The 24,188-nt window shown below is 42.1% G+C and overlaps 2 protein-coding genes across 4 annotated transcripts in view; one reads left to right on the forward strand and one right to left on the reverse strand.

The window, feature by feature from the left end:
• The window catches only part of MPPE1 (metallophosphoesterase 1), a 28,497-nt gene extending 24,836 nt beyond the window's left edge, over nt 1-3,661 (reverse strand). The window contains exon 1 of one of the 3 annotated variants that reach the window (XM_068671666.1): nt 3,361-3,661. The gene's annotated coding sequence lies outside the window, so the exon portion shown is untranslated. Of the gene's footprint in view, nt 1-2,628; nt 2,770-3,360 lie in introns of those variants that run through there. The other 2 variants (XM_068671663.1, XM_068671664.1) reach the window with 2 other exon arrangements.
• Nucleotides 2,800-23,563, forward strand: IMPA2 (inositol monophosphatase 2). The gene is made up of 8 exons (XM_068671667.1): nt 2,800-2,947; nt 7,275-7,408; nt 12,686-12,790; nt 14,170-14,215; nt 16,569-16,677; nt 20,116-20,224; nt 20,381-20,532; nt 21,582-23,563. The coding sequence occupies exons 1-8, from the start codon at nt 2,813-2,815 to the stop codon at nt 21,695-21,697; spliced, it is 906 nt and encodes a 301-aa protein (XP_068527768.1). The 5' UTR covers nt 2,800-2,812; the 3' UTR covers nt 21,698-23,563.
• The last annotated feature ends 625 nt before the right edge of the window (nt 23,564-24,188 follow it).

Here is a 24,188-nt window from a genome sequence, read left to right on the forward strand (position 1 = left end):
TCCCGTTTAATTTCCTATTAAGAGATCATCCATCAGGCCCGCGAAGTGACAGCTGCGTGTGTATGAAGACATCTGTGGCTTCCACAGCACTGGCTGGCGAGCTAGAGGAGGTCACTCTCCCTTTCTGTAAAAACTCCAACAAATGTGATTGCATCACCACAGCGTGCAATTACTGTCAAAGAAGAGAATGGGGAACTGTCGGCTGAGGCGTAATTAAACCAATTTCAGCTGCAGCAGCTTCCCTTCCGAGTGACCCTGCTTTTGGTAGTGCAGACCAGGCTGGCTGTGGGACAGGCTGGATCTCCGGGTGGCACAGACAGCGGCCCCACCGAGAAATACCATGTGACAGTGTAGAAATGGAAATGAAAGAGAATACCACACGGTACACCCGCTAGGTAACATGCAAGTCAATAAGGGCTTCACAGCCTGTGAGAAAAGGAAATGCAGGTTTACGCTCTGCTCTCCGTTTTGTAACAGGTTTTCCCCTCTGTTGAGCGTCCTGGGTCTCGGGGAAGGAAACCCGACCTCTGCAAGAACCAGGTCAAGGCTGGGAAGAATTCAGACCGACGAAGCACCAGTATTTCTAGTTCATCTAGGATGAGTCTACAGCAAGTCGAGGACATGAAACGTGTGGCGTGTGTGTGTGTGTAGATTATGAAAGGCATGTGAGGGGAACTGGCTAGCACTTAGGGTTATGAAAGATCAGAGGTTATGAAAGAGCTTGGCAGCTGCGAAAGGTGAGCCACGAGCCTGATCCAGCAGGCAGAGAGCAACTGCAGCTTACCCTGAACCACACGGATGTTCAGCAGCACCTGGCAGCTCACGCTGCCCTGCAGGTCTAGACGAAGGAAGGTTTGAAAAAACTTCAGAACAGTAGTCAGAAAGCAGTCACCACTGAATAGAAGGATGAAGAGAAGTATTGCCATCTCTTCATAAGACTTACAGGCAACGATATTTTTTGCAAAGGACTTTGAAGGGTCTTAAAATAATAGCTGCAGTCAGTATTTTTCAAAATACTCTTCTTGGCTTTTTAGTTTCGTTTTCCAATCTTTTACCACAACTGGAATGAATTTGTAAAATCCGAGGGTTCATTCAGTTGTTATTTTAGCCTTTGAAATTCAGTCTTCTGTGACCCTTTTACTAATACTCTACCACCAGAGGGAAAAGAAAGTTGGGGAAGTTTTACAGAGCCAGACGGAGTCGCTCATTTTCCAAGTGCCACTCACACGTTACTTACAGAGAACTTCCTCCTGCTTGGAAAAATATTGAGAGGAGCACTTTCCCCTCTTTGCAACAGTATCTCACCGTGCCACTGACTTCCTACAACCATCTCTAGTGAGGGTATTTCTGCATCCCACCTACTGTACTGTCATTCACACTGCCCTGTTTGTAAAGCACAGGTTAAGGAGATGTTTCAGATAGCAGCCTAACCACAACAAACTCCAAATGTTGCAGCAGGTCTGAGACACGAGAGAGGAAGCCATCTGCTCTGCATCACAGTAACATCCACTCAGTTTCTGCTGAAGGTACACGCTGTTTTACCGTTGGCCAAAATGGTAACTAAAAGTTGCTTTTTAATGGAAAAAGTGAGAAAACACAGACGCTCTACCACGGTCTGAGATGCTTCTTAGATTGCAAAGCCATAGGTAGCTACAGGTTTTCTTTTTTACCAAGTTAAGGCTGTTTTCACTACATCTCACCAGTTTGTTGGTGCCCCAGCACAGAAGCTCTCTTGGCAAGGCCCTGAAGTCACTTCAAGCTGTGCTGAGCACAGCACCAATAAAAGGCCCAAATTTCTAAAACCTGGAGGTAGCTGAGCTTAGGGAAGAATCCAGAGCGATTCTATCCCAAATTATACGACGTTTATAGGGCTATAGCACTTAGCGAACTGATCTTATATAAGGATACGAGGTCTGAGGAAATGACTTAGAAACAGCACAATAAGCAAAAGGATCGACAGATGTTTGGTAATGATTCCTTCAAGCAAAAAATCATAATTTCACACCTTAAGTGAATTTTTAAATTTAGGGTATTAGTTAATTTACCTTCTAAGAGTTCATTGCTGGTTTGTTTTTTAGGAAGGGGGGTACAAGGCGTTTTGCTAAGTAGACTGACAGGGTTGCTCTCTTTGCGGCACCCACTGCCACAGCGCAGCTTAGAAATCGAAAGAATGAAGTTGAATTCCTGCACCACAATCCATGGAGGCTTGGGCATTTATTTTTTGCCCCCTTGCCCTTCCTGGTGCCACTTCTCCCCTCACGCCGGCTCCCTCTCCCCTCAGCACCGCGTCGCCCCCTGCCCCCAGGCGGGTTTCCCCCCCACACTCCCCGATAAGGATCGCGCCCTGTCTCCCTCACACAACCCCCAGCCGGTGCAGGCGACCCAGAGAGCTGCCGAGGGCAGCAAAACGCCGCCCATTTAGCCTAGGGCAGCAAAACCGGGCTGGGGGACTCGGCTGGGCTCGGGGCTCCCAACGCAGCGCGGAGCCGCTGCAGGCCCAGCGGCGGCCATGTCAGGCGGGGCGGGACGGGGACGGTGATGGCGGTGGGGGGGGGGGGGGAGCCGGGCAGCCCCCACATGCCGCCCCATAGAGCACCCCCAGCCCCTCTCCGCCCTCCTGGGGCTCACCTCAAATGAGGGGCCAGCTGCCTCAGCCCGCCTTCCCCCTGCAGCCGCCGCTCCCTCGGCTGGGGCGGTGCTGGGGCTGCGAGTGACAGCAGCCGCCCTCCTCCTCCTCCTCCTCCTCCTCCCTTCCCTCCCTGCCTCCTCCTCCGCGCCGCTCCTCGGCGGAGCCGGCGCCGCCGCCGCCGCTATGAAGCCGTGCGGGGAGGAGGAGGAGGAGGAAGGGGCTGCGGGAGGAGGAGGAGGAGGAGGAGGAGGAGGCGGCGGGGACCCCTGGAAGGAGTGCCTGGAGCTGGCGGTGCAGCTGGCGCTGCGCGCCGGGCAGGTGAGAGCCGCCCCTCGCAGCCCCCCCCCCAACCACCACCACCGGGGGGCTGCTGCGTTTTGGGGGTAGAAATGACAAAATGAAGAGGTGAAGCGGCGAGGGGAGGCCGTCTGTGGGCGCTGGGCTGGTGGGGGGGGGGGAGGCAGGGCTGTCAGAGACGGCAGCAGCTCCGTGCCTGCTCCCCCCGGGGGCTGAGGAGGGGTCCCCGGGGCTGAGGAGGGGTCCCGGGGGTGGTTGCAGAGCCCGGGGGCTGCAGCCGACCGAAGGACCAGGAGGCGCCTCCGGGCATTGCGGGGTTGGGTTGTGGTTTGAAGTGCTTGGATGTCACCAAAATCTGCTCAGTGTGGATGCTTTCCACGTAACTTTTTCAGACACCAAGCTGCTGCTGTCACGGTTTAGCGTGGTGGGCTTACCTGTGGCAATGCCGGCGTTTGTGCGGGGAAGAAATAGTTGTGCCACAGAGGTGTCGTCCTCTGGCTATGCCAGTGTCTTCAGGGCAGCCAAAATACACCAACAGGGATAAACCAGCATTTTATCCCTCTACAGAGATGTTTCACCACAGCAGGAGGTTAGTTAGCTCCTTGGCCCCGTGGAGTGCCACAGCAGAACTTCCACCGGCTCTCACGGAGCCAAGAAGTGGGGTCAGCAGAGGAGAAAGGGGGTAGAGCACAGATCTGCACCGTGCGTTGCTCTTCTGCTTCTATCGCACTACACAGCACCGTGTACCCGCACACTGTGACCTTTACTTCTTCCTTAGTGTGTGTCATTAAACCTGTTTCCCCCTCCGTAGGCGCACATGCGCGTAGGCAAAGATTAGCAGCATGCCAGAGGAGAGGGGACTTGTTGTGGTGATACGAGGAGTCAGTGGATAATCCAAATTGCAATGACAGGTCGTGCTCTCACAGAATCGCCAAACGGGAGGTTCCCCGGCGTGCTCCTTCTGCCAGCCATTTCACAAGAAAGCCTCTCATGACTCAAGCTTCCACACCTAATTTCTCAAAATATCGAGGTTTGAGGACAGCCTTAATCATCTCCAACCATTTTAGTCACCCAGAAGACCATAGCTGAGCATGTTTTCCTGGAAGAAATAACATTCCAGAGGACTGATGTTTGCATCTTTTCAATTTGCATCAGTTTGCAATCTGCCATTGCTACCCTGCAACTGGCAGGAAACTGGCAGGAAAAAAAAAAAAAGATTTCTTCCCAGTGTTAGCTTCCAGGGGATATTTTAGGCTATTTTCTATGAAACATAGTTTTTATTTCATTTTATTTATTTATTTTTAGCAAAGCAGATTGGTATTTCCTAAATTATGTGCAGATAGTTACGCTCCTCATCTAGATGTTTGGTTTTCCCAGTAAGCAAATATCAAAGTACAACATTGCAAGCGTGTAATTCCACCTTGGGGCTCCCAGAAGAGTGTGGGAAGTGCAAGCAGTATGGTGAAACGAAACAGCAAGCACCTTGCTCCTTGCTGCAGGTGGCTCTCCTGGCAGGTGTTGGGGGAGGAGGCATCTGGGCCCTTTGTCCTCTCCATTTTCCTTTGCGTGTCTTAATTTCACAAAGGTGTAAGGAAAGGAATCATGACTGCACCGAGCCCCTGCAGCTCCATTTCCTCTGCTCCATGGCAAATGAACAAGGCAGCAGGGGCTGTCCATTTCTTGCAGTTGTGGTCTTCAAGAATGTACTGGTGTAGATGCCTCTTGCATTGCACGAACCCCCAAATGTGCCATGATCTAGTGGAGGGGCAGCATGGGCTAAAATGCCCAGCTGAGAAGAGCAGGCAGTTGTGGTAGGTATCTACAGACCTTGTCATAAGGCTTCAGCACGGGGAGGAGCTGAGTGATGTCCCCTGAGGGGCACTAGCCTCTGATACTCCTGGGAGGCAGAGGACTCCTGGGGGTTGTTCAGTGTAAGCAGAGTCATGGACCGCTCAGAGCTGTGGGATAAATTTGGGAAGAATAAAAGCCGCTTCATCGATGATGCAGGGAATACACGTGGTCTTTGCAGGTCTTTGCGTGTCGGGCTCTGACTTGGATTACACGCCCACGCGGGTCAGTGCAAACCCACATGAATTCCTTTGTCAGATGTTTTATAAGAGGCCGTGAGGTGGCACGGACCTGTCCACCCCACAGCACCGCCTGGTGCGCTGGGTGAGCTAACACAGACGTGGCACCCATTTGCTGCTGGTGGCCCCAGCACAGCTTCTCTTTCCAAAAGGAAAGGTGTAGGCACATTGTGAGTCTCGTTACCATAATGCTAGCACACAACAACCTGGGAAATCGGGGTATTTTTGATAGCTGTCGAGCAGGCGGCACACATCGAGTAGGATCCTGCAAAAATCCAGTTTGGGACCTGGTAACGTTGAGTGTTTTAATGTGTATGCCACATCTAAAATCCACAAGCAGGTCTAAGTGAGCACTTTGGAGGACAGGAATCGAGTTTAACAAAGTCATGCAAAGTATTGCCTTTAAAAAGGAAAGCTCGAGTGCTGGAGCACACAACAGAAGCAGGAGATTGCAGCACGTCCCCAGAAGAGCCCTCGCAGCCGCTGCTCTTTCTGCATCGGGGGCCAGGTGTGACCGCAGTCCCCTGCCGAATGAATGGTCGCATGTACTGATTTACACGGCTGCACAAATCTCTTCCATCCACTGGGTATTAAAGCTGAATAGGAGTCAAGAACATGGCACTGCTAAAGAGAAATTCAGACCCTTCTGCAGAGAGTGTAGGGCAAGAAACGAGAGGTAGTATTCCTCAGCTGCCTGGCTACGTGACGCAGAGCATTTAACTCGTATGTAGGCAGGACAGGAGTAAAGAGTGGTGAAAATACAAGGCGTGAGCATAGCAGGTGCTGCCGAATAGGTTACACACGGCGGCTGAGATGGTTGCAGTGCTTCGGGCTGCAGAGCAGCCTGAGGGCCTTCCTAGGGCGGCGCTTTTATGGCAGTGGTGCGGTTAAAGCCTGAAGAAAACCATAGCAGAGCACTGGGGGAATGAAGATGATTAAGTGAACGTTTGGGTATACAGTAATGAACTCCAGCAAAAGTTCAAACCGAAATGTTTTAATCTGGCCTCAGCAGCTCGGGAAAGAGGCAGAACTAATGCTCTGCAGCACATGAAGCAGAAACATTAGTCCAGATACTAATGCTAAGGCAACGGCCGACAAAGTCAATTACGTGTCAGAGCAATCTGAAAAGCCTTCAAATGAAGCATTTTAGGCTACGAAAACCAAGAGCTGAGACTGAAATTAGGGAGTTCCCCATTTCCTTTCCCGTGCATAATACAGCAGGACAGTTTGGTTTGGTCTTGAAACATTTCTCTGTAATCTCATAAATTAAAATTTATGTTTTAGAAGGGACTCAGAATATTAGCCTCCCTGGTGTTGTTTTTCATTTAATATAATTCCATAGAAATAAGTCTAATCTTTGGTTTGGTTTTCCTAATTTCAAATAGTTTATAATGGTCACTGGTTAAAAAAGAAGGCATCTCCTTTTTCAAGTTGAGCATTATCACTCTACCCCCTTCTGCAATTTTCTTAATGAAGGGATGGGAAAAAAACGGTAAAATCGGAGAAAAGCTTTTATCAACTGTGTTCCCATATGTGCATTTGCAGTTGATGTGGTTTAGTTCCAAATTTACAGCAGTTAAAACCCTTTAAAAGGATGTGGAGACTTTTCCAAAAGAGAATCCAGAGTTAGATCACCGGCTCCATATCTGGGGAAAAACCTAAATCTTTGTTTTTGTTAAACATAAAGCAATTCTTTGAGACTAGTGGGTGGTCCACACTTGAAGTTCCAAACACCCATATACACAAGAAAAAATAAATATTGTGTCTTTGTTGGCAAAAAGAAACCAATGAGGTTTGCTTTATTGTATTTTGAAGTAAAGGAGCTGTGGGGTATTGGCCCTGTAAATACTTTTTTTTTTTTTTAATGGAAAAAAGTGTTGTTTTTTTTTTTGTTTTTTTTGTTTTTTTTGTGAGAGAAATTATGGGCCTCGAGTTTCTTTCATATCTTACATGTATTTTCTTTAATTTCCTAAATCACAATGTCTACTATCACACTTCTATTCCATCAGTTGCGTCCCGTTCTTAATCCCTTTCTGAACTGTCAAGAGAGGTTCCTGCAGAGTGATTCCAAATGCCGTGTTCCCAAAGAGAACATTCCTTATCTCAAAAAGGTTTTTACTCAGAAGAGCTAGAATAGATTCTGGGAGAATTAGACCTACTACCGTTTTTCAGGGTTAGCTATGATGTTGCTAGTAAATAGAGTATTTTTATGTCCACAGCGTGAATGGAAACCAAATCTGATTTGTGAAATTCTCTTTCAGATTATTAGGAAAGCTCTAACAGAGGAAAAACAAGTGTCTACAAAGACATCTGCAGCAGACCTCGTGACCGAGACTGATCATTTTGTGGAAAACTTAATTATTTCTGTTCTGAAAGAGAAATTTCCCTCCCACAGGTGAGTGTCTATAGAAAGAAACTATGAATGACCATTTTGTCCTATAAGAGTTTTATATTTGACTGGATTTTGAAGGGAATATAAAAATCTATCCCTGGAAGTCAGATTATCATTGGAAAACGTTATTTTTTCTTAATTCAGTAGTAGCTTCTTTCAGGTTTATGTATCTCTCATATATTACATATATTATTACTGTTGGACGCGTTTGTAGGATTCCATTTTAAAGAGCTACCACTACCCTATACTGATTACTTTATATTTTCTAATATTTCTACTATGACCTGTGCATGTAAATTCTTTGTTTCTTAACTTCCTGAAATGTATTTAATATTGGTGTTCCCCCTGTGAGGATATTGTGTATGACACCCATTAAAATATAGCTGTAATTAATAATAGCAAAGATCCCATCCTGCAGACCTTCCTATCACTTTCTTTTGCCATCATAGGTAGGTGTTTGCCAGATCAGGACAACCATCATATTTAAGCACATTTACCTTGTGTTGCATAGAATCCTAAAGTTGGTGATAAGCAGGGTTGTTTATCATCATCATTCGATACATTTAAATAAGATATAAATTATTTTATGGGGTTTGAACCCAAGGTTTTGAAAATAATCAGATTGTTGACTCCTCTTGAATTATTAAGGTCAATTTGAAAATAACTCCTCCTAGTACGTACACAGATTAGAGAGAGGTTTTGTATTAGTTGGCCAGATTTGGTTTGATGCAGAGACTCCACAGTTGATTTCCACAGTTGAATTCAGTACAGGAGGATAAATTCATCTTGCTGCAGAGCCTGTGTATCACTTAAATACTGTATGACTTCTTTCTAACTGTGCACGTCTCTAATGGAAAAGAGCCTTGCACTCTAGCACAGTGCAGAAATCAACAAAGATGAGAATCTGGAGGGCTCAGCTACTAATCTGCTTGTCAGCTATGCTCTTGTAAAGAAAATAACAAAGAAAAAAAATGAATGTGTTAAAAGAACATTACATACTAAATATAGCTTTGTAAATACGTGTTGTATGTGATCACGTATTGAAGCAGTACTGTACAGCACAATGTGTGGTTCTTGGCTGCAATTCTCAAGAGACTGCCAGGGTTTACAAGCCTATTATTTGTGTAATATTCCATCTAGTATTGCTGGTTGTGCTCTTTTCTCATCTCCACTGTGTGTTGTTTCTTTTTTCCTTGAACAGTCTGGCAGTGAACATAAAACATATACATTTCACATAAAGTGGGAATCATCAGAAGCACTCAGGTTACTCAAAATGGAAACAAAAGTTGTAAGGTCAACAGAGAAGTAGAAATGGAAAAATCTCTGACTTTTATTAACTCTTTGCAGTTAACGTATGCCTCCATAAGCAAATAAATGAATTTCTTCAAAACAATTGTGGTTTTTTTTGCAGATAGTGGTTGTTTATTTTGGTCAGAATTTGTTCAGACAGTGAATGCATTTAGATTAAACAGTAGCTTAAAACTGGATTTAAAAGACTAAATTTAGACACTTGCGATGAGGAATCCACAGTAGGAATCAAGGTTTAAGTACAATGAAAACATCGAAAGATCATTTAAATTGTGTTCAGTCTAATCTAGTTGTTGAAAGCATCAGTGAAGGTTTCTGTTATTTCTCTTAAATTATCATAGAGTCACAGAATGGTTTGGTTGGAAGGGACCTTAAAAGCCCATCTAATTACATCCCCCTGCCATGGGCAGGGACACCTCCCACCAGACCAGGTTGCCCAAAGCCCCATCCAGCCTGGCCTTGAGCACCTCCAGGGATGGGGCATCCACAGCTTCTCTGGACAACCTGGTCCGGTGCCTCATAGTAAAAGAATTTATTCTTCATATCTAGTTTTAACCTATCCTCTTTTAGTTTAAAGCCAAAATTACTCCTTGCCCTGTCACTCCACTCCCTGACACAGAGTCCCTCCCCAGCTTTCCTGCAGGCCCCCTTTAGGTACCGGAAGGCTGCTGTGAGGTCTCCCCGGAGCCTTCTCTTCTCCAGGCTGAACAACCCCAGCTCCCTCAGCCTGTCTTCATAGGAGAGGTGCTCCAGCTCTCTGATTATCTTCATGGCCTTTCTCTGGACCTTGTTCTAATAGGTCCATGTCCTTCTTGTGCTGGGGACCCCAGAGCTGAACGCAGTGCTCCAGGTGGGGTCTCACAAGAGCAGAGCAGAGGGGAACGATCACCTGCCTCAGCCCAGGATACGGTTGGCTTTTTGGGCTGCAAGCGCACATTGCTAGCTCATGTCAAGCTTCTCATCAACAAGCACCCCTAGGTCCTTCTCCTCAGGGCTGCTCTCAATTTGTTCTCCACCCAGCCTCCATTTGTGCTTAAGGTTGCCATGGCCCAGGTGCAGGACCTTGCACTGGGCCTTGTTGAACTCCATGAGGTTCGCACAGGCCCACCTCTCCAGCCTGTCCAGGTTCCTCTGGACGGCATCTCTGCCTTCCAACATGTTGACTGCACCACACTTTAGAAACATATCTTGGGAGTTAGAAAAAAAATAGAGGAGATCTCTCTGGAACCTATGCCATTTGTGCTGTGGCAGTGGTGTGTCTTGAGGTACTGGAAAAGTGCTCAGAAGTAAAGAGAAATATTAGGAAAACCTGTAAAAAAAGTGATTCTGCCCCGTGCTTCTTTCTTGTCTCTGCTTGGCCAAGGGATGTGTATCATCCTCATTCATGCTTCACTTGAGTTTTCATCTTTGCTGTCTCTCTCTGGCACTCTGATGTACTCCAAGTGAGTCTTTCCAAAAGGGTATTTTCTCTGGACGACCTCTGAAGCACAAATAGGCACAGCCAGAGTATCATGGACTACAGGCTGTAAAAGCCTATTGTGGCATTTGCCTGTGTTATTGTTACACAAGTTGTCATCTTTGGTGTTAATTGTGGCCTTAATCCTGGAGCCATTACAAGCAGGACTCAGCCATGACATCCAACCCCAGCTGCCTGGATTTTGCCCTCAGACCCCCTTGGTGGGATAGCGGAGGGGCAGCCCCGGTTTGAACGTGCTGTGCACCGCTGGATATCGCTCTTCCTGCAGTTTAGGCTGTGCTACAGCTTCCCTGCTGTCCCAGCAATGAATTTCAGAGTGGCTTTGTGGCGCGAACAGATGTCTGCTCAGGCTAGGCTAAAATTACCAGACTCGTTTTCAGTGGGAGAAAACTTTAATCCAGATTTGAGGAGAGCTGAGAGGCTGGCATACTAAATTAACTACTGTAATGAAACGGGGGAGGTTCAACACGCACACAGACATACACACATCTTAAAATGTTCCTAATATCTGGTGTTCAATACTTCAGCCTGAATGTTTTGCTCCATGTGCATGTTTTTACAGGACACGGAGCCATTAGGGCAATACATCAGATGTTGGCCTTTAGGAACAGTCACAGTGCCCGGTATTGCATAGCAGCTATGGGCTTAATTTAACCTGCTAGCAAAATTTCATAAAATGTGCACCTAATTTGGCCTACACCTGCTTTGGAAAATTGACCTTGGACGTCAAGGGCACTGCTGTACCCCAGCTTCATGGTAAAGCTTTTGTTCTTGAGGACTGCAGTAAGGAAAAGGAAAGGGACAGGTTCGTGATAGGCGAGGGTAAAACACCTTACACAGAAACACTCTTGTTTTATGGGAATTCTCATTTCACCTTCTTGATTGGCAAGACAACAGCTACAATTCAGTCTCTGGCTGGTGGAGCTGTCAGAAGGTGGAAAATAGACAAAATTTGAGGGTGAAGATGGACAGTCTGAGGCCAGCTGTTAGGTGCTCTGCAGGAAGATCAGTTTCGCCTGCAGCCAGCAGTGCAGCTGAAGCTTATGCTTGGGTTTAGGTGCTACTTACAAGATTTTTGGAAGGAAAAGTCAAACGGTTCAGCACTAACAAGGCAAAATAATGGAATATATAAAGCGAGGAATCTGCAACGTGTTGCGTTTGACTGAGAACTTCAAGCACTTGTTCAAGGTTTTTCTGGCTTCCTGGTTGCACACTAACACTTTTAAGTGTCCTTCAGCTGTTCTCTTTAAAGGAGATTAAAATAGTAACAAGCACTTGCTACTTCCCTTCTCATATCAACTGGGGGCCCATAATGCTGTCAAAATAGTCCCTTGCTGCTGAGGGAAAGGCAAAACAGCATTTGGGAAATTCAAGAAGACTCCTCCTGTGCTGTCTGCAGGATGTTTTAAACTTGTACTTGCAGTATTATGGAGCATCAGGCAGCACGTGTTCAGGGCACAAAAGCAAATAGTCCTAGGAAAACAACTATTTCTGCAAACGATTTTTTTTCCTTTATTTTATATTTTTTTTCCTCTCTCTTTATGTCTTTAAGGGAAGCTTTTTTGTCCTCAGGCATTTGTAGATGCTGTGAAAACCAATACCAGTTGTTTAAATGTGAAACCAAAAGTGAGATTAAGTACCAGCAGTCTGATTCTACACATCCTGTATACACAGGACCATATTCAGATCTGTGAGAGTAGCACCTGCACAGCTCTTAGAGAAACAGACCCTGAGCAGTTTATGGGAGAGCAAGGATAAGTAAGGTCATCAGGAAATGCTCCACAACTGGATGCAGATTTCCCAGGGGAAAAACAACAACAACAATAAAACATATCTTTGAAAGAAATCAGAGCAGAACAGAAGACAAGCTCAGATTTCAGTGTGTGCCTTGTGCATCCAAAAAATAATAATAATAAAAAAAAAATTCTCTGGGTCATGGGAAGAAGCAAGTTCAACTGTTCAAACTTTTTAATTTCCCAACTCTGACTACTGTAAAAAAAAATCTAGTAGGAGTGAGACTGTGGATTCTCTAAGAGTTCGTTACTCCCTGCTGACTGAATTAGACTGCAAAAAGAAGCAGCTGCATTTCGCAGTTTATATTCCTTAGTGCAAGCAACAGACCTAACCCATAAAATTACATTCTACAGAAAAACCTCCTTTAGAGTTCCAGAGCTGCCAGTTCAGATCCATTTCTGCATTCATTTTCATGAATTTCTTAATGGTACATTAGGAAAGTGAACATGAATAGAGTTCTTTTTTACCATTGAAATAGTATGCTATGAATTCGAGAACTCTCCTCTGAAGTTTCTGTAAAAGTTTCCCATTCCCCAATGAAAAAAGAAATACGTATGTACTCATATATGTACATACATATGAAATGTATATTTATATAAAAACAAATACCTCTTCAAAAGACAGAAAGATGGAATTATACTTAATGAGTGTATATTTCAGCCAGTGTTCTGAGACGTGTTTTTATTCCACATTAAATACAGGTTTATTGCAGAAGAATCCACTGCTGCTGGTTCAAAATGTGTCCTCACTGACAGTCCTACCTGGATTATTGACCCTGTTGATGGAACCTGCAATTTTGTACATAGGTGAGTGGATGGGGGAACTGGAAATGCATAAAATAGCAAAATTTAGCTTCTCACAAATCCTCCCTTCTGCTCAAAGATTAAATTCACTGTGGTAAATTTGTTCCTGCGACACGTAAGTAGGAGTCATCCCTCTGTTGCTTTATGCCTCACACAGTATATCTGAGGGAGTGTGTGTTTGTGCTGGAGAGAGCTCTGTACTGTTATCTAAAGGTAAGCTAAAGTTTTCGCTGATTGCTTAATGACCCAGAAGCTCTTGACTCACAGCTCATTTATATATACCACACATTAACATGTAGAGACTTGAGCTGAACTGAAGAAACAAGGCTGTACTATGATGACATTTGGCCTCACTCCTTGTGTGGTTGCTACACATTCCTTTTCATAGTGGTGTTTTCTCCCTTTCAAATACAAGTGCTTCATTTTTCCTGAGAAGTACAACCACTGCATACATGTAGAGTATAACTGAAAAGTAAGCCATATGTAGATATTGGTTTTAAACTCCTAAAGTATTGCTCTGTAAAAAAGGAGATCTAGGGATCAGTATTGCAAAAATCAAAAGTTTTAATTCATCATTTGAATGCTAGGAGTTGTAAACTTAATGGTTGTTTATAACACTTTTACTTAAAAACCTAAATTATATTCTGCCTTACAGTTAGCAGCTTAATTGAACTGCAGTTATCATTTCAAGAAAATAAAAAAGCATTTCTCTGACTTCTGTTGCAATTACGTAGAATTCAGTCTGGGGGAGGTCATATGCTAGTGTTTTATTCAACTAAATGAAATTTTCTTGTTCTTTTTTTTTTATTTTCTGGACTTCTACAAACTTTTTAAAAACATGTTTGTAAGAAATGAATTTATTTCATTGTTTAAAAAGCGGTAATTATACTTTATTCAAAAGGATCAAATTGAATATGTGACCACCACTTTTAGCAAAAGAGACAGTAGAGAAACTAGTTTCTCTTTTGTTGAGGTCAGCAACAAGGTATCTCCTTGTAACTTAATTGCTGTTTCAGATGCTCTCAGTTCACATGAACAAAATGTGCTTTTAAAAGTGATGACTTGTTATAATGTTAATGATTTTACACTGGGTGGTTCAATTACAATAAAGAAAAAAGTTTACTAAATTATACAACACGGTATAAAAACCCTGATATTTTCAAGAGTTTATTTCTTGCATTTTTTTCAAATATTAAGTTATGCTTTAAGTGGAAATGATGGTTAAAGAATCTGGCAAAGGATAAATAGTATGATATCAAGAGTATTTTTGACACAGGTAAAGTTGCAGAGCTCCATGTGGGATTTTGCTGCCTTAGCAAGTTGCTTAAGTATCAAACTGAGAGATTTTTCATCAATAATACTTTATTTCTTGTTTTACACAGATTTCCAACAGTGGCAGTGAGCATTGGATTTGCTGTTAACAAAGAGGTATGCAGTATGTTCTTTAAGATGGGTACCTGAGATTTGGTTAGAAGTCTCAAAACCATGTGGGAACTTAAAAAGAAAGAAAGAAAAATCAGGCACTGGTCAGGCTTTTATATGCTTTTTAAATGCATTTGGTCATACTCCACTAGTCTAAAATCCCAGTCCTGCAAAACTTCACTTATGCAAACTAGCAATTACAGGATAATTCCTATAAATTATTATAAATATTATAGGATTTATGTGACTAAAAAAGGGGGTACTTGTGTAAGCAAGGTTTTGTAAGACAAAACCATAATGAGTTAAATATAGTGCTGCCTGTTCAAAATTTAAACATCTCTCTCAGTGTTCTTACGTTGATTGTGATTGCTTCTTTCCTGCTGCTAGCAGTATCTGTGAAAGCTGACTGCTGCTCTGAGGCAATTCAGAATTGCTTTTTATGAAGAGTGCAAAATTACGGGCCTAGTTCACTTAGTCTGCCTTTGAGGTTTTCTTAATGCAGTAAAATGACTATATTTCCCTCATGAGAGCTTGATTACAAGGGGAAAAAAAGTACCTAGCTTTCATATATGCTGTCTTTTTTTGAGTTTCCTAGCTGTACTCATAAAGGCTTTTCTCCAAATGTTGCCATTTTAAAGTTTGATATATATACAGAAGAAATAGCTATTCAGACTGCCAAGAAATGTGCCTCTTTCAGCCTAAGTCCACAGTCTTATATATATATATAGCTATAACTGAAGCCAACAAGAATTCTGTGCAATAATAACATAGTTTTCAGATGTGCTAGCAGCACTTACAGATTTAAACAAAATAATGTTGTGTACTTCTCAGGTTAGACTTTTCAAACATGGAAACTGCAAAGAAGCACTTCCATGCTTTCCTGAAGTGTATTCATTCCCAGAGGTCCTTCTGAGTACTACATATTATTACCAGACAGTTTTATCTAATATTTATGTTTTCTAGAACACCATCATGATTTTGATGCTGCATATTTGGGGTTATGTAAACTAAACAAAGCTGAAACAAAAATAAAGAATGATGTTAAAACTCCCTTCATAAACAGATGGGAAAAAACAAAACAAAACAAAAAAATAGCAGGCTGAAAAGGAGCCAAAGGAGAGCACACAGGGGAACTGGCCTGAATGTAAGCCTTGAACAGTACTGAAGAAATTCCTGCAGATGTATTCAGGGAAAGAGTCTATTAATAATATTCCTCAAAAAAAAAAAAAAGAAGTAATATTACCACTTGGTTTACATGGGACCTTAGGATAAGCAGCAAGGACAACCTTTTCCCTTTGAATTATCTCTGATGAACATCATGTTGAATGGAGGAGGGCAGCAGGAAAAGATTTTGGAGTCTAGAACATCTGAGATGTTTCCTTGATCTTGTTAGTGACTTGGACAAGTGCCCTTGGACAAGTCATTTAGTTTTTGTGCAGCTTCCCTACCCCTAGATAGAAACTAGTTAGTTGTACTCACCTAAGGGTGATTTTAGGAGCTGGTCACTGAAGTTTGTAAAGTGTTTAAAGATGTTTTGTTGAAAACTATTAAAATAATAGAAATATTAAATATCTTGCATTCAAATCAAGGGTCAAGGTTGTGACCTTCTTGTTGGTAAGAAGATATTCCCCCAGAGAGTCCAGTGTTACTCATTCTCAACCCTTCATTGAAGGTCACAATATGATATTTCTCTTCAAATTCCATCTCTTTGAGTCCTGTGATTTAATGAGATTCTCACTTTTATGTTTTAAGAAAATGATTTTGCAGAGAAACATCTGAAAAACTGACTGGAAGTTATTACTTTGGTTGAAAAGGCAGGCAAATGAAATGCCTCATGAAAGGTGTAGCACATATAAAATAATCCATTGTTGGAAAACAGCGTGCCGTGACTTCAGAGTTTGAATACCTGAATAGTCATATCTGTGTATTTGGGGTTGCATATCTTCAGGGCCCAGCCAAAGTTAATGGGACTTCAAGATGTAACTGCTCACCAGTGAAAATAAATCATTCAGAATCCGGCCTTAGAGGACTTGCATATTTTCAATAAAAATATATAATTGAATTTGAATTCAGTTTAACATTTAATCTATTCTAATGTGAACGCAAAGAAGCTGCAAGTAAGAGGTTAGAAGATCATGAACAGATTGCACTAACTTCTCTTTATAAACTGAGTTTTATATGGCCTGTATCTCAAATATCGTAGTAATAGTAAAATTATTCCAGTTTATTAGCATCAATATAATCTTTGATTACATGTACCAATTAAAATATTGCTGATCTTTCTGCCGTTAGTAGTTGTTTATATTTATGATGAGTAATTTGAGTTGCATTCATTTCTTTCCTTTTCAAAATCTTAAAGCTTGAATTTGGTGTAATTTACCACTGCACTGAAGAACGATTATACACTGGTAGAAGAGGTCAAGGGGCATTTTGTAATGACAAAAGGCTTCAGGTATCAAAAGAGACAGGTTGGTCTAGATTTTGTTAGAACTCTAAAAGGAATATGTTAATTTTGTTTCAGAGTTGTTGCAAATCATCATTAGGATAATGAACATCATTATCCTGATGGAAGGTATTTCTCCTGCATGATGATTTTGTTGTTATGTGTTTGTTGTTTTGCTGAAAAATCACAATTTTCCTCCTTCTCTTTTTGAAATATACAGCTGAATTTGAACTATTTAAATAATCCTAAATTATTTTGATTCAGAACTATTGTTCAAAATAAGGAAGAATGAGTAGATTCACCAGTTTCATTCCAGCTGTACACTGGCATCACTATTTATGAGCGAGATGCAATGGGAATGGTGAATCAAATTCACAGTACTACGGTGACTGTCATTCTCTTTCTTTTCCCAATAAATTTGTATTTCATAAGGTGTGTTATGTCTGTAGGCATAAATGTTAACAGTAAACTAAAGGATGCATGCTTCAGAGGGGTTCTTTAACAGCTTGCTTTCCTGTGTGAGGTATGTTTCAACATACAAATAGATAGCAGCACTTAGCACTTAATGGAATCCTTTTACTGATAAATCAACAATAATCAAATGTGTGTAGAGGTTTCCTTTTAATCAATGAAAGTGCAGAGGAGAACGTAACATTCAGTTACAGACAGCAGCCTACATGTGCTAGAAATGTACATCATTATACTCTGGAGATGGTTAAAATTACACCACAAAAAGAGATTTTAATGGTCTTGAAATATTTAATGAGCTCAAAATTTGGGGAAGTTTGGCTATTCACCTAAATTGATAGTGAGCAAGGGTCTGCCCATTTGGAGAGATGGAGCAAATTGTAAAGTCAGTGGCACCTAAGATTTTAATCCCTGATTATGCACAAATTTTTTGTCTGTACTTGAATATCCCGTAATCCACAAGAGCCTGTTCTGGCAGAGACTACGAGGAAAACCAGGAGTACTCCTGGTTGGGCTGTCTGAGCCGCTGTCAGAATAGCCTCACTTGCTTTTGCAGTCCAAAATTTCTGGTCTCCAGTTGAGCAAGGAATAATTTTGGCATATACCACTTTCGTCCTTCTTCCTCTGGGCTTCCAGTCTGTGTGGGTGCTTAGAACACAGCGAGGGAAGCAAACCTTCTGCCCTTTCAAATGCTTTGAAATTTCCCTTTGTTTTGAGAGACATCATTTGGTGGTGGGTGCTTTCATCAGTGAAGATGGACCTTCTTTAGTCTTACTTCTACCCCTGTTTTAAGTGTATATGGTCACAGTTGTTGTTTTCCTGTAAGGACTGTGGCTTCAGTCAAATAAACCAAGCTTGGAAAAGAGTGTGTTTTTCCCTGTATCTACAGCTGGAATTCAAGTAGCCTTCACCAATGCATGATGTGTTGGAGTGCTGGGCTGTCATGTTACTTCATGCCTTTTGTTTTCAGGAAATGTGGTTGTTGTGTAACTCTGTATAACGCTGATCTACACTACACATTCATTGCTGAGATTTAATCATTTGAAATTACAGTACAGGCAAAAACTGTTCATCAGTGACAAATTTTGTAGAGGTCTGGTTTGGGAGTACAAGCAGTCAGAATATGCTTAAACGAAGGCTCCATCTTCCCTTTGACCTTGAGTTTTACTTTCTTCTCACACTTAGATTCAGGTCTGTCCTTACACGTGCTAATAGTGTAAATGCATTTTCTTTTCTTAGTCTTCTATGGTCAACAGATTGGGTCTTTTTGTCATAAATGTATCCTTGTCCCTGTTAAATCTCTATGAAAGTGAGGAGTAGAAAGCAAATTTTCTCTTGTACCTTGAACACCCAAAACTCTGTTGGGTTTTGTGATCAGCCTGCTCCTTCTTCTAAGCAGAGACCTCCCTCTAGCTTGTCTTAGTCTCTTCATTCGATTTCTACCTGGCTATAGCTTTGACTAAAATTGGAAAGATCCGTTTATTCATCAGAAATATACTTAATAACTCAACAACTGTCTTAGTCATGACCTAGCTATGACTAGTGCAGACTGAATGCTTGGTGCATTTTAGCAATGAGGCTTGCATTAAATATTCTGTAACTGTAAATTGAGTATGTTATGCAAAAACATCTAAGGCAGCTTGCTTTCACCATCCAGACTTTCCATTTGTGACTGAAGCAGCAAACACCCTGCAGTGTGTCTGGATCAGTGTTGCTCTATTTTAAGGCATTAATTTAAAAAGTGATTGTTAAATATGTTCCTACAGTTCAGCTTTGTGATGTCCTGTAACTTTCAATCTAATTGCATCCCTGCTACTCACCAACCACTTACCACATTGCTTGAATCCAGATTGTTTCTCCGCAATACTAAATTCACCGGTAGCCTGTTTAATTAAATGACGTCTTGCTCCACCTGCATTTGCTTTTGAAAACCTCCTTGCTACTTCTGCTAAGAGCTTTCAACTTATGCAATTAGCTGTAATAGCCAGGTAGACATTCCCTGTGTGAATGAATGCCTCGCCTTTAACGCAGGGTAGAAGGTGACACCTGACATTTGGGCACAGCCTAGTTAGCAAGTAATCAACAGATAAACCTTTGAGATTTGGTATATATTTAATGCCTCCAAATTCCACTGGCACAGCAGAAGCAGGGACACTTGGTGTTCGATCAACCATCTCCTCCTAAATTGGGATACGCTTGTTATATTCTAGTAACATGCAGATCTCATGCGAGGACTACTTCAACACCTTGCAAGTCACTGTGAGTCTTTCCTTTGTACACAAAGCTGATAACCTTATCTGACAAAAACTGGAATTGTCTTTGCTGTACACAATACAAAAGCAATATTCACGTATTATTATTATTATTAAAACTATTTTATTTTATGGTAAGAGGGGTTTTCAGTCATAAGGTGTCTTCAGTCTTTAAAATGGCATAATAAAAGGGAGCTATTACTGATGACTGGTGTTTTAAGTAGAATCATTTACTCATCTTCCTGTATTCCCTTAGAATTCCTTAGAATTTGTTTATAATTTACATTGAAATTTCCTATTCAAGAACCATTCTGTTTTCAAACATAATTATTCTAATATCATTAATAGTTACTATGTCACTGTATTATTTTTCATTGGTTGCTGAAGTTTGTGAATTTGCCAAAAGCTGGCAGGTCAATGAAATAAAACAATGTATGAAAACTGCAGGAATTAAAGGATGCATTCTTAGTTTTAATATTCCTGTTCTTTTTTCTCCCTTTTTTTTTTAAAAAAAAAAAAAAAAAGTTTTTAAATCAGACCATTTGATAAGAGAAATCTAGTCTTGCTTAATTTTTTTTATGTGAAATTTTCAATTATCCTTATCACTAGAAAGACTTTGGGATAAAAAAAAGGGACATGATAATTGTTTTTCTGTGAAAAGTCCTTTATTGTTTACTTTGAACAAATTTCCAGAAGCTATCTGGAAACTGTTGAATTAATGAAAACAACTACCTACTTTGCAGATATCTCGAAGGCCTTAATTTTAACAGAAATTGGTCCAAAACGTGACCCTGCAACTTTGAAACTGTTCCTTGGTAACATTGAGAGATTGCTCAAGGCCCAAGCACATGGGTAAGATACCTTACAATATATGTCTCACATTTGTGACCAAAAGTAATTTAAAAAAAAAAATCAAGTTTGTTGCATATTTTTCAATCTTGATGCATAGGCTGAAATCAAAGGCTTTTTCCTCTTTACATTTCATTGTCCCCTTCTTGCTATATTTAGGGTCCGTGTAATTGGAAGCTCCACCCTGGCTCTGTGCCACTTGGCATCCGGTGCCGCAGATGCGTATTATCAGTTTGGGTTACACTGCTGGGACTTGGCAGCAGCTACTGTCATCATTAGAGAGGCAGGCGGCACTGTGATAGACACTTCAGGTGAGTGAGATATTCCTGTTTTCACTGACTTTTTGAGGACCACATGGCACCTCGAGTTACCTCAGTACAGTCCTCCTCCTGTGGCCCAATCTCATTTCTGGCACTATTCTGCAGAAACGCCTGCACTCTCCACTAGACTGGCTGGTTATTCATACCACAGTGATGTAATTCCAGCTTGGGGTTTCATCACATCAAAGGCCTTCTGAGTCAAACTGTATTTCCGTAACTTTGTAATTCCTTCAAAGCATCAGATTTACTGTAAAGGACTAGCCTGGGAAATTGGTAGACATGCTCAGACTACAAACAGATTTCAGCAGAGACGACTTCCCAAGAAAGAGGGACTCTCAAGTACATGTCTGAACATATGTGAGTAGGAACTGCTCAGAAGGAGTAAAGGACAGCACAGTCCCTGGCTTATTATTTTATTCATTTATATGGTACACATCTCAGAATAATGGTTTACTGGTCAATACTGTGAAAAGATATTGTGCATTAAGAATCATAGAATCATAGAATATCCTGAGTTGGAAGGGACCCTTAAGGATCATCAAGTCCAACTCTTGACACCGCACAGGTCTACCCAAGTTCAGACCATGTGACTAAGTGCACAGTCCAATCTCTTCTTAAATTCAGTCAGGCTCGGTGCAGTGACCACTTCCCTGGGGAGCCTGTTCCAGTGTGCAACCACTCTCTCTGTGAAGAACCCCTTCCTGATGTCCAGCCTAAACTTCCCCTGCCTCAGCTTAACTCCATTCCCGCGGGTCCTGTCGCTGGTGTTAATGGAGAAAAGGTCTCCTGCCTCTCGACACCCCCTTATGAGAATCTTCTGAAATCATTTTTGTGCAAGAGATTTCAAGATAGGAGTTCATGAACTCCTTCTCACCCCGAAAAGAGCTATGAGAAGGAGTTGTCCTTCTCACCCTATGAAGCTATGCATGAAGTTGCTTCGGTGTCTCTGAACCTATCTAATTACAGTGTGGTTTATATTTAAGAGTACGTTACCTTTTTACATCACCTAAGACAGTTCTTATTAACCTTCTTGTCCTCAGGGGGACCTCTGGATCTGATGTCCTGCCGAGTGATCGCTGCGGGCACCAGAGAGATGGCTATGTTCATAGCTCAGGAAATACAAACTATTCACTACAGACGGGATGATGAAAACTGATGGAAATTAAGTACTTTTAATATTGAGTCTGCCCTCCTGAACTATGTAATTTTGCAAGGTGGGTGGCTTAAAGGGTACGTGATTTCAGTAGGATGCTTTCTGTGGAGATTTTCTGTGTCAAATATTTTTTATAAATTTATTACAATATGGGAAGGCATAAGGAGATTTTTAAACCTCTAAGAATCGTGTTTCCTTTTTAATATGTATCTCTTTCAGCAGTATCTTTTTTATAAGATAGCATATTTTACTTGTAGCACTAGTTTGAAAATAAGTTGTAATTTCATATCTGTGGGGCTGATATTTAGTCTTTTGTAACATGCAGCTAAAAATGGAACTATTTTTACAGATGCAGATCTCAGGTAAATGAGCTTTAGGACTGTAGTAAGGATGAGTAGTTAAGATGTGTGCCTATAATACCCTTGTTCTATGATACTTAAAAATGCAATAAAAATGACATTATTGTTTCTAACTATGTCATAGCTATATTATCCATGTATATGCATATATATGTGTATGTCTGTGTGTATAAATATATATGTACACCTAGACATGTAAATGCGTGTGTATACACACAGACATAGACATGTATCTCTGTGTGCATATACCTATATGGGTACCTTGGATGTTTACAGCAATTTAGAGAATGCATAGAGGAAAGCTAATATCGGAAGTTCTTTTCAGGTAGAGTGTACGTAACTTATGTGACTTCAGTGGAGGAGGCCATCTAAATGGCTAGCGACAGAGCTGATCATGGAACATGTTTAATGACCTTACAAACTGTCCATCTAATTCTTATTTCCTCTCATCCCTTTTCACGGGTGTAAATCATACCATCGTGCAGGCCTCTACAAGATGTTAAAACTTTTACTACCACAGAGTAATTACAGGTAAAAGCAGGAATATTGAACTCCACTGAGTTATTCGCAGTATTAGCTATGACACACAGTGGCAGGCCAGCAGAGTACGAGTGCAGAGTCAAAGAGGTGTTGATGTTAGGGAAACTTGGAGCAGAGCACTAGGATTGGCCCCCTTACAGGGAAGTTATTAATATGCACATAGAATACGCTTGCAAAAAAGATAGTTGTGAATCACATGCCCTTCTCACATAAAGTTGTAATCACACTTTTTTGATCAGAGAAACCTGTTAAATCAGTTACGTACATCTCCTAAATACCCAGTAGTTCTCTGTCCTAGTATTTAGTATTGGTTTTAGTTCTGCCCAGGTGATCAGTTCTGTTCCAATTATTTTTAAAATCTTGGGCACAAAAGAGATACAACAGTGCCCAGAACAGTAGTAGTTGAGATGAAATCACTTCTTTTTCTTAAAAGTTGAATTAAAAGGTATCTTTTTTTTTTCAACAGTGCAAATTAAATTAGTCAGAAAGTAACAGTTTGTTAAAAAATTAATTTTACACTGCATGTGTAGACTTTGTAAACGTGTTCAGACATCTACTTAGAACATATAAACTAAGTAATTTTTTAAAATAACCTTACATGTGTTTCTTGCAAAATGTTTTCAGTGAACATAACGTGAATTCTGTGGGATTTCTTAATGCTTTTTTTTTTTCACAAGAAATACGAAGTATTGACCAGGTGAAGAATGCCTAAGTTCAACTAAGCATTTGAGAGCTCTGATAGCCGTTAACAGAAAAACAATGCTGTCTGTCACAGTGATCAGCGTTTTGTCACCGTTCCCTTTGACCTCTCCATCTCCTTGCATCCCTCTGTTCAGAAACTTAGATTGTAAGCCCGTTGGGGCAGGGACTGTAGTACTTCGGTTCGGGGTTTGCACAGTGCTAATAGGATGCAGTTCTGGTCCGTGACTAGGCACTGAGGTGCTATAAAAATACAAATAATAAATACTAATAGGCTCTCTCGTCTCTTCTTCTCCCTTCCCCCTACTTTCTGAGCTCAGCTGAGATGCGAGCAGACGCAGAGCTTGCTGGCACCGCTCTGATCCCGGGGCGCGTCGCCTCGGCTGCTGTGGGAGCAGCAGGGGCTTTGCTCGAGCCTCGGCCCGTGCTATAAGCTCTGTAAGGAAGCTTAGGCTGGCAGGGGATCAATGTGGCAGAAGCCCAGCACCACGGCATCCCCTGCCTGTCCTCGTTATGTCCCCGTTCACTCTGGGAAAGGAGCTGCTGGAAGGATCTGAGGCAGCCCCATCTCCTGCGAGGTTTCCTGTCAGCTCGGCCTGCGGGCACGGGGAGGCTCTGACCCGCTTCAGGCCCCGTGGCACAGGGCTCAGCCAGGCCGGGAGAGCTGGGTGTTGCCTGAAATGCTAACCTGAAGGTGGTGGGAAGGGAGAGGTGCGGGAACCCAGTCACAAACTCTCTCGTTGGTGCCCTGCATGAGGTTGTATTTCGTCGTTCAAGCCCGTTAAACCAGCGCTGTGTGCGCGAAGCAGCAATCCCGCCTTTCCCCGCCTCCCCTGCCTCCTGTGTGCCAGGACAGGCGTTTCTGAATCCTTCCAGTGGACCAGATGAGTGAAGTG

This window comes from Anas acuta, chromosome 2 (genome assembly GCF_963932015.1).
Source record: "Anas acuta chromosome 2, bAnaAcu1.1, whole genome shotgun sequence".
In the NCBI taxonomy this organism is placed as follows: Eukaryota; Metazoa; Chordata; class Aves; order Anseriformes; family Anatidae; genus Anas; species Anas acuta.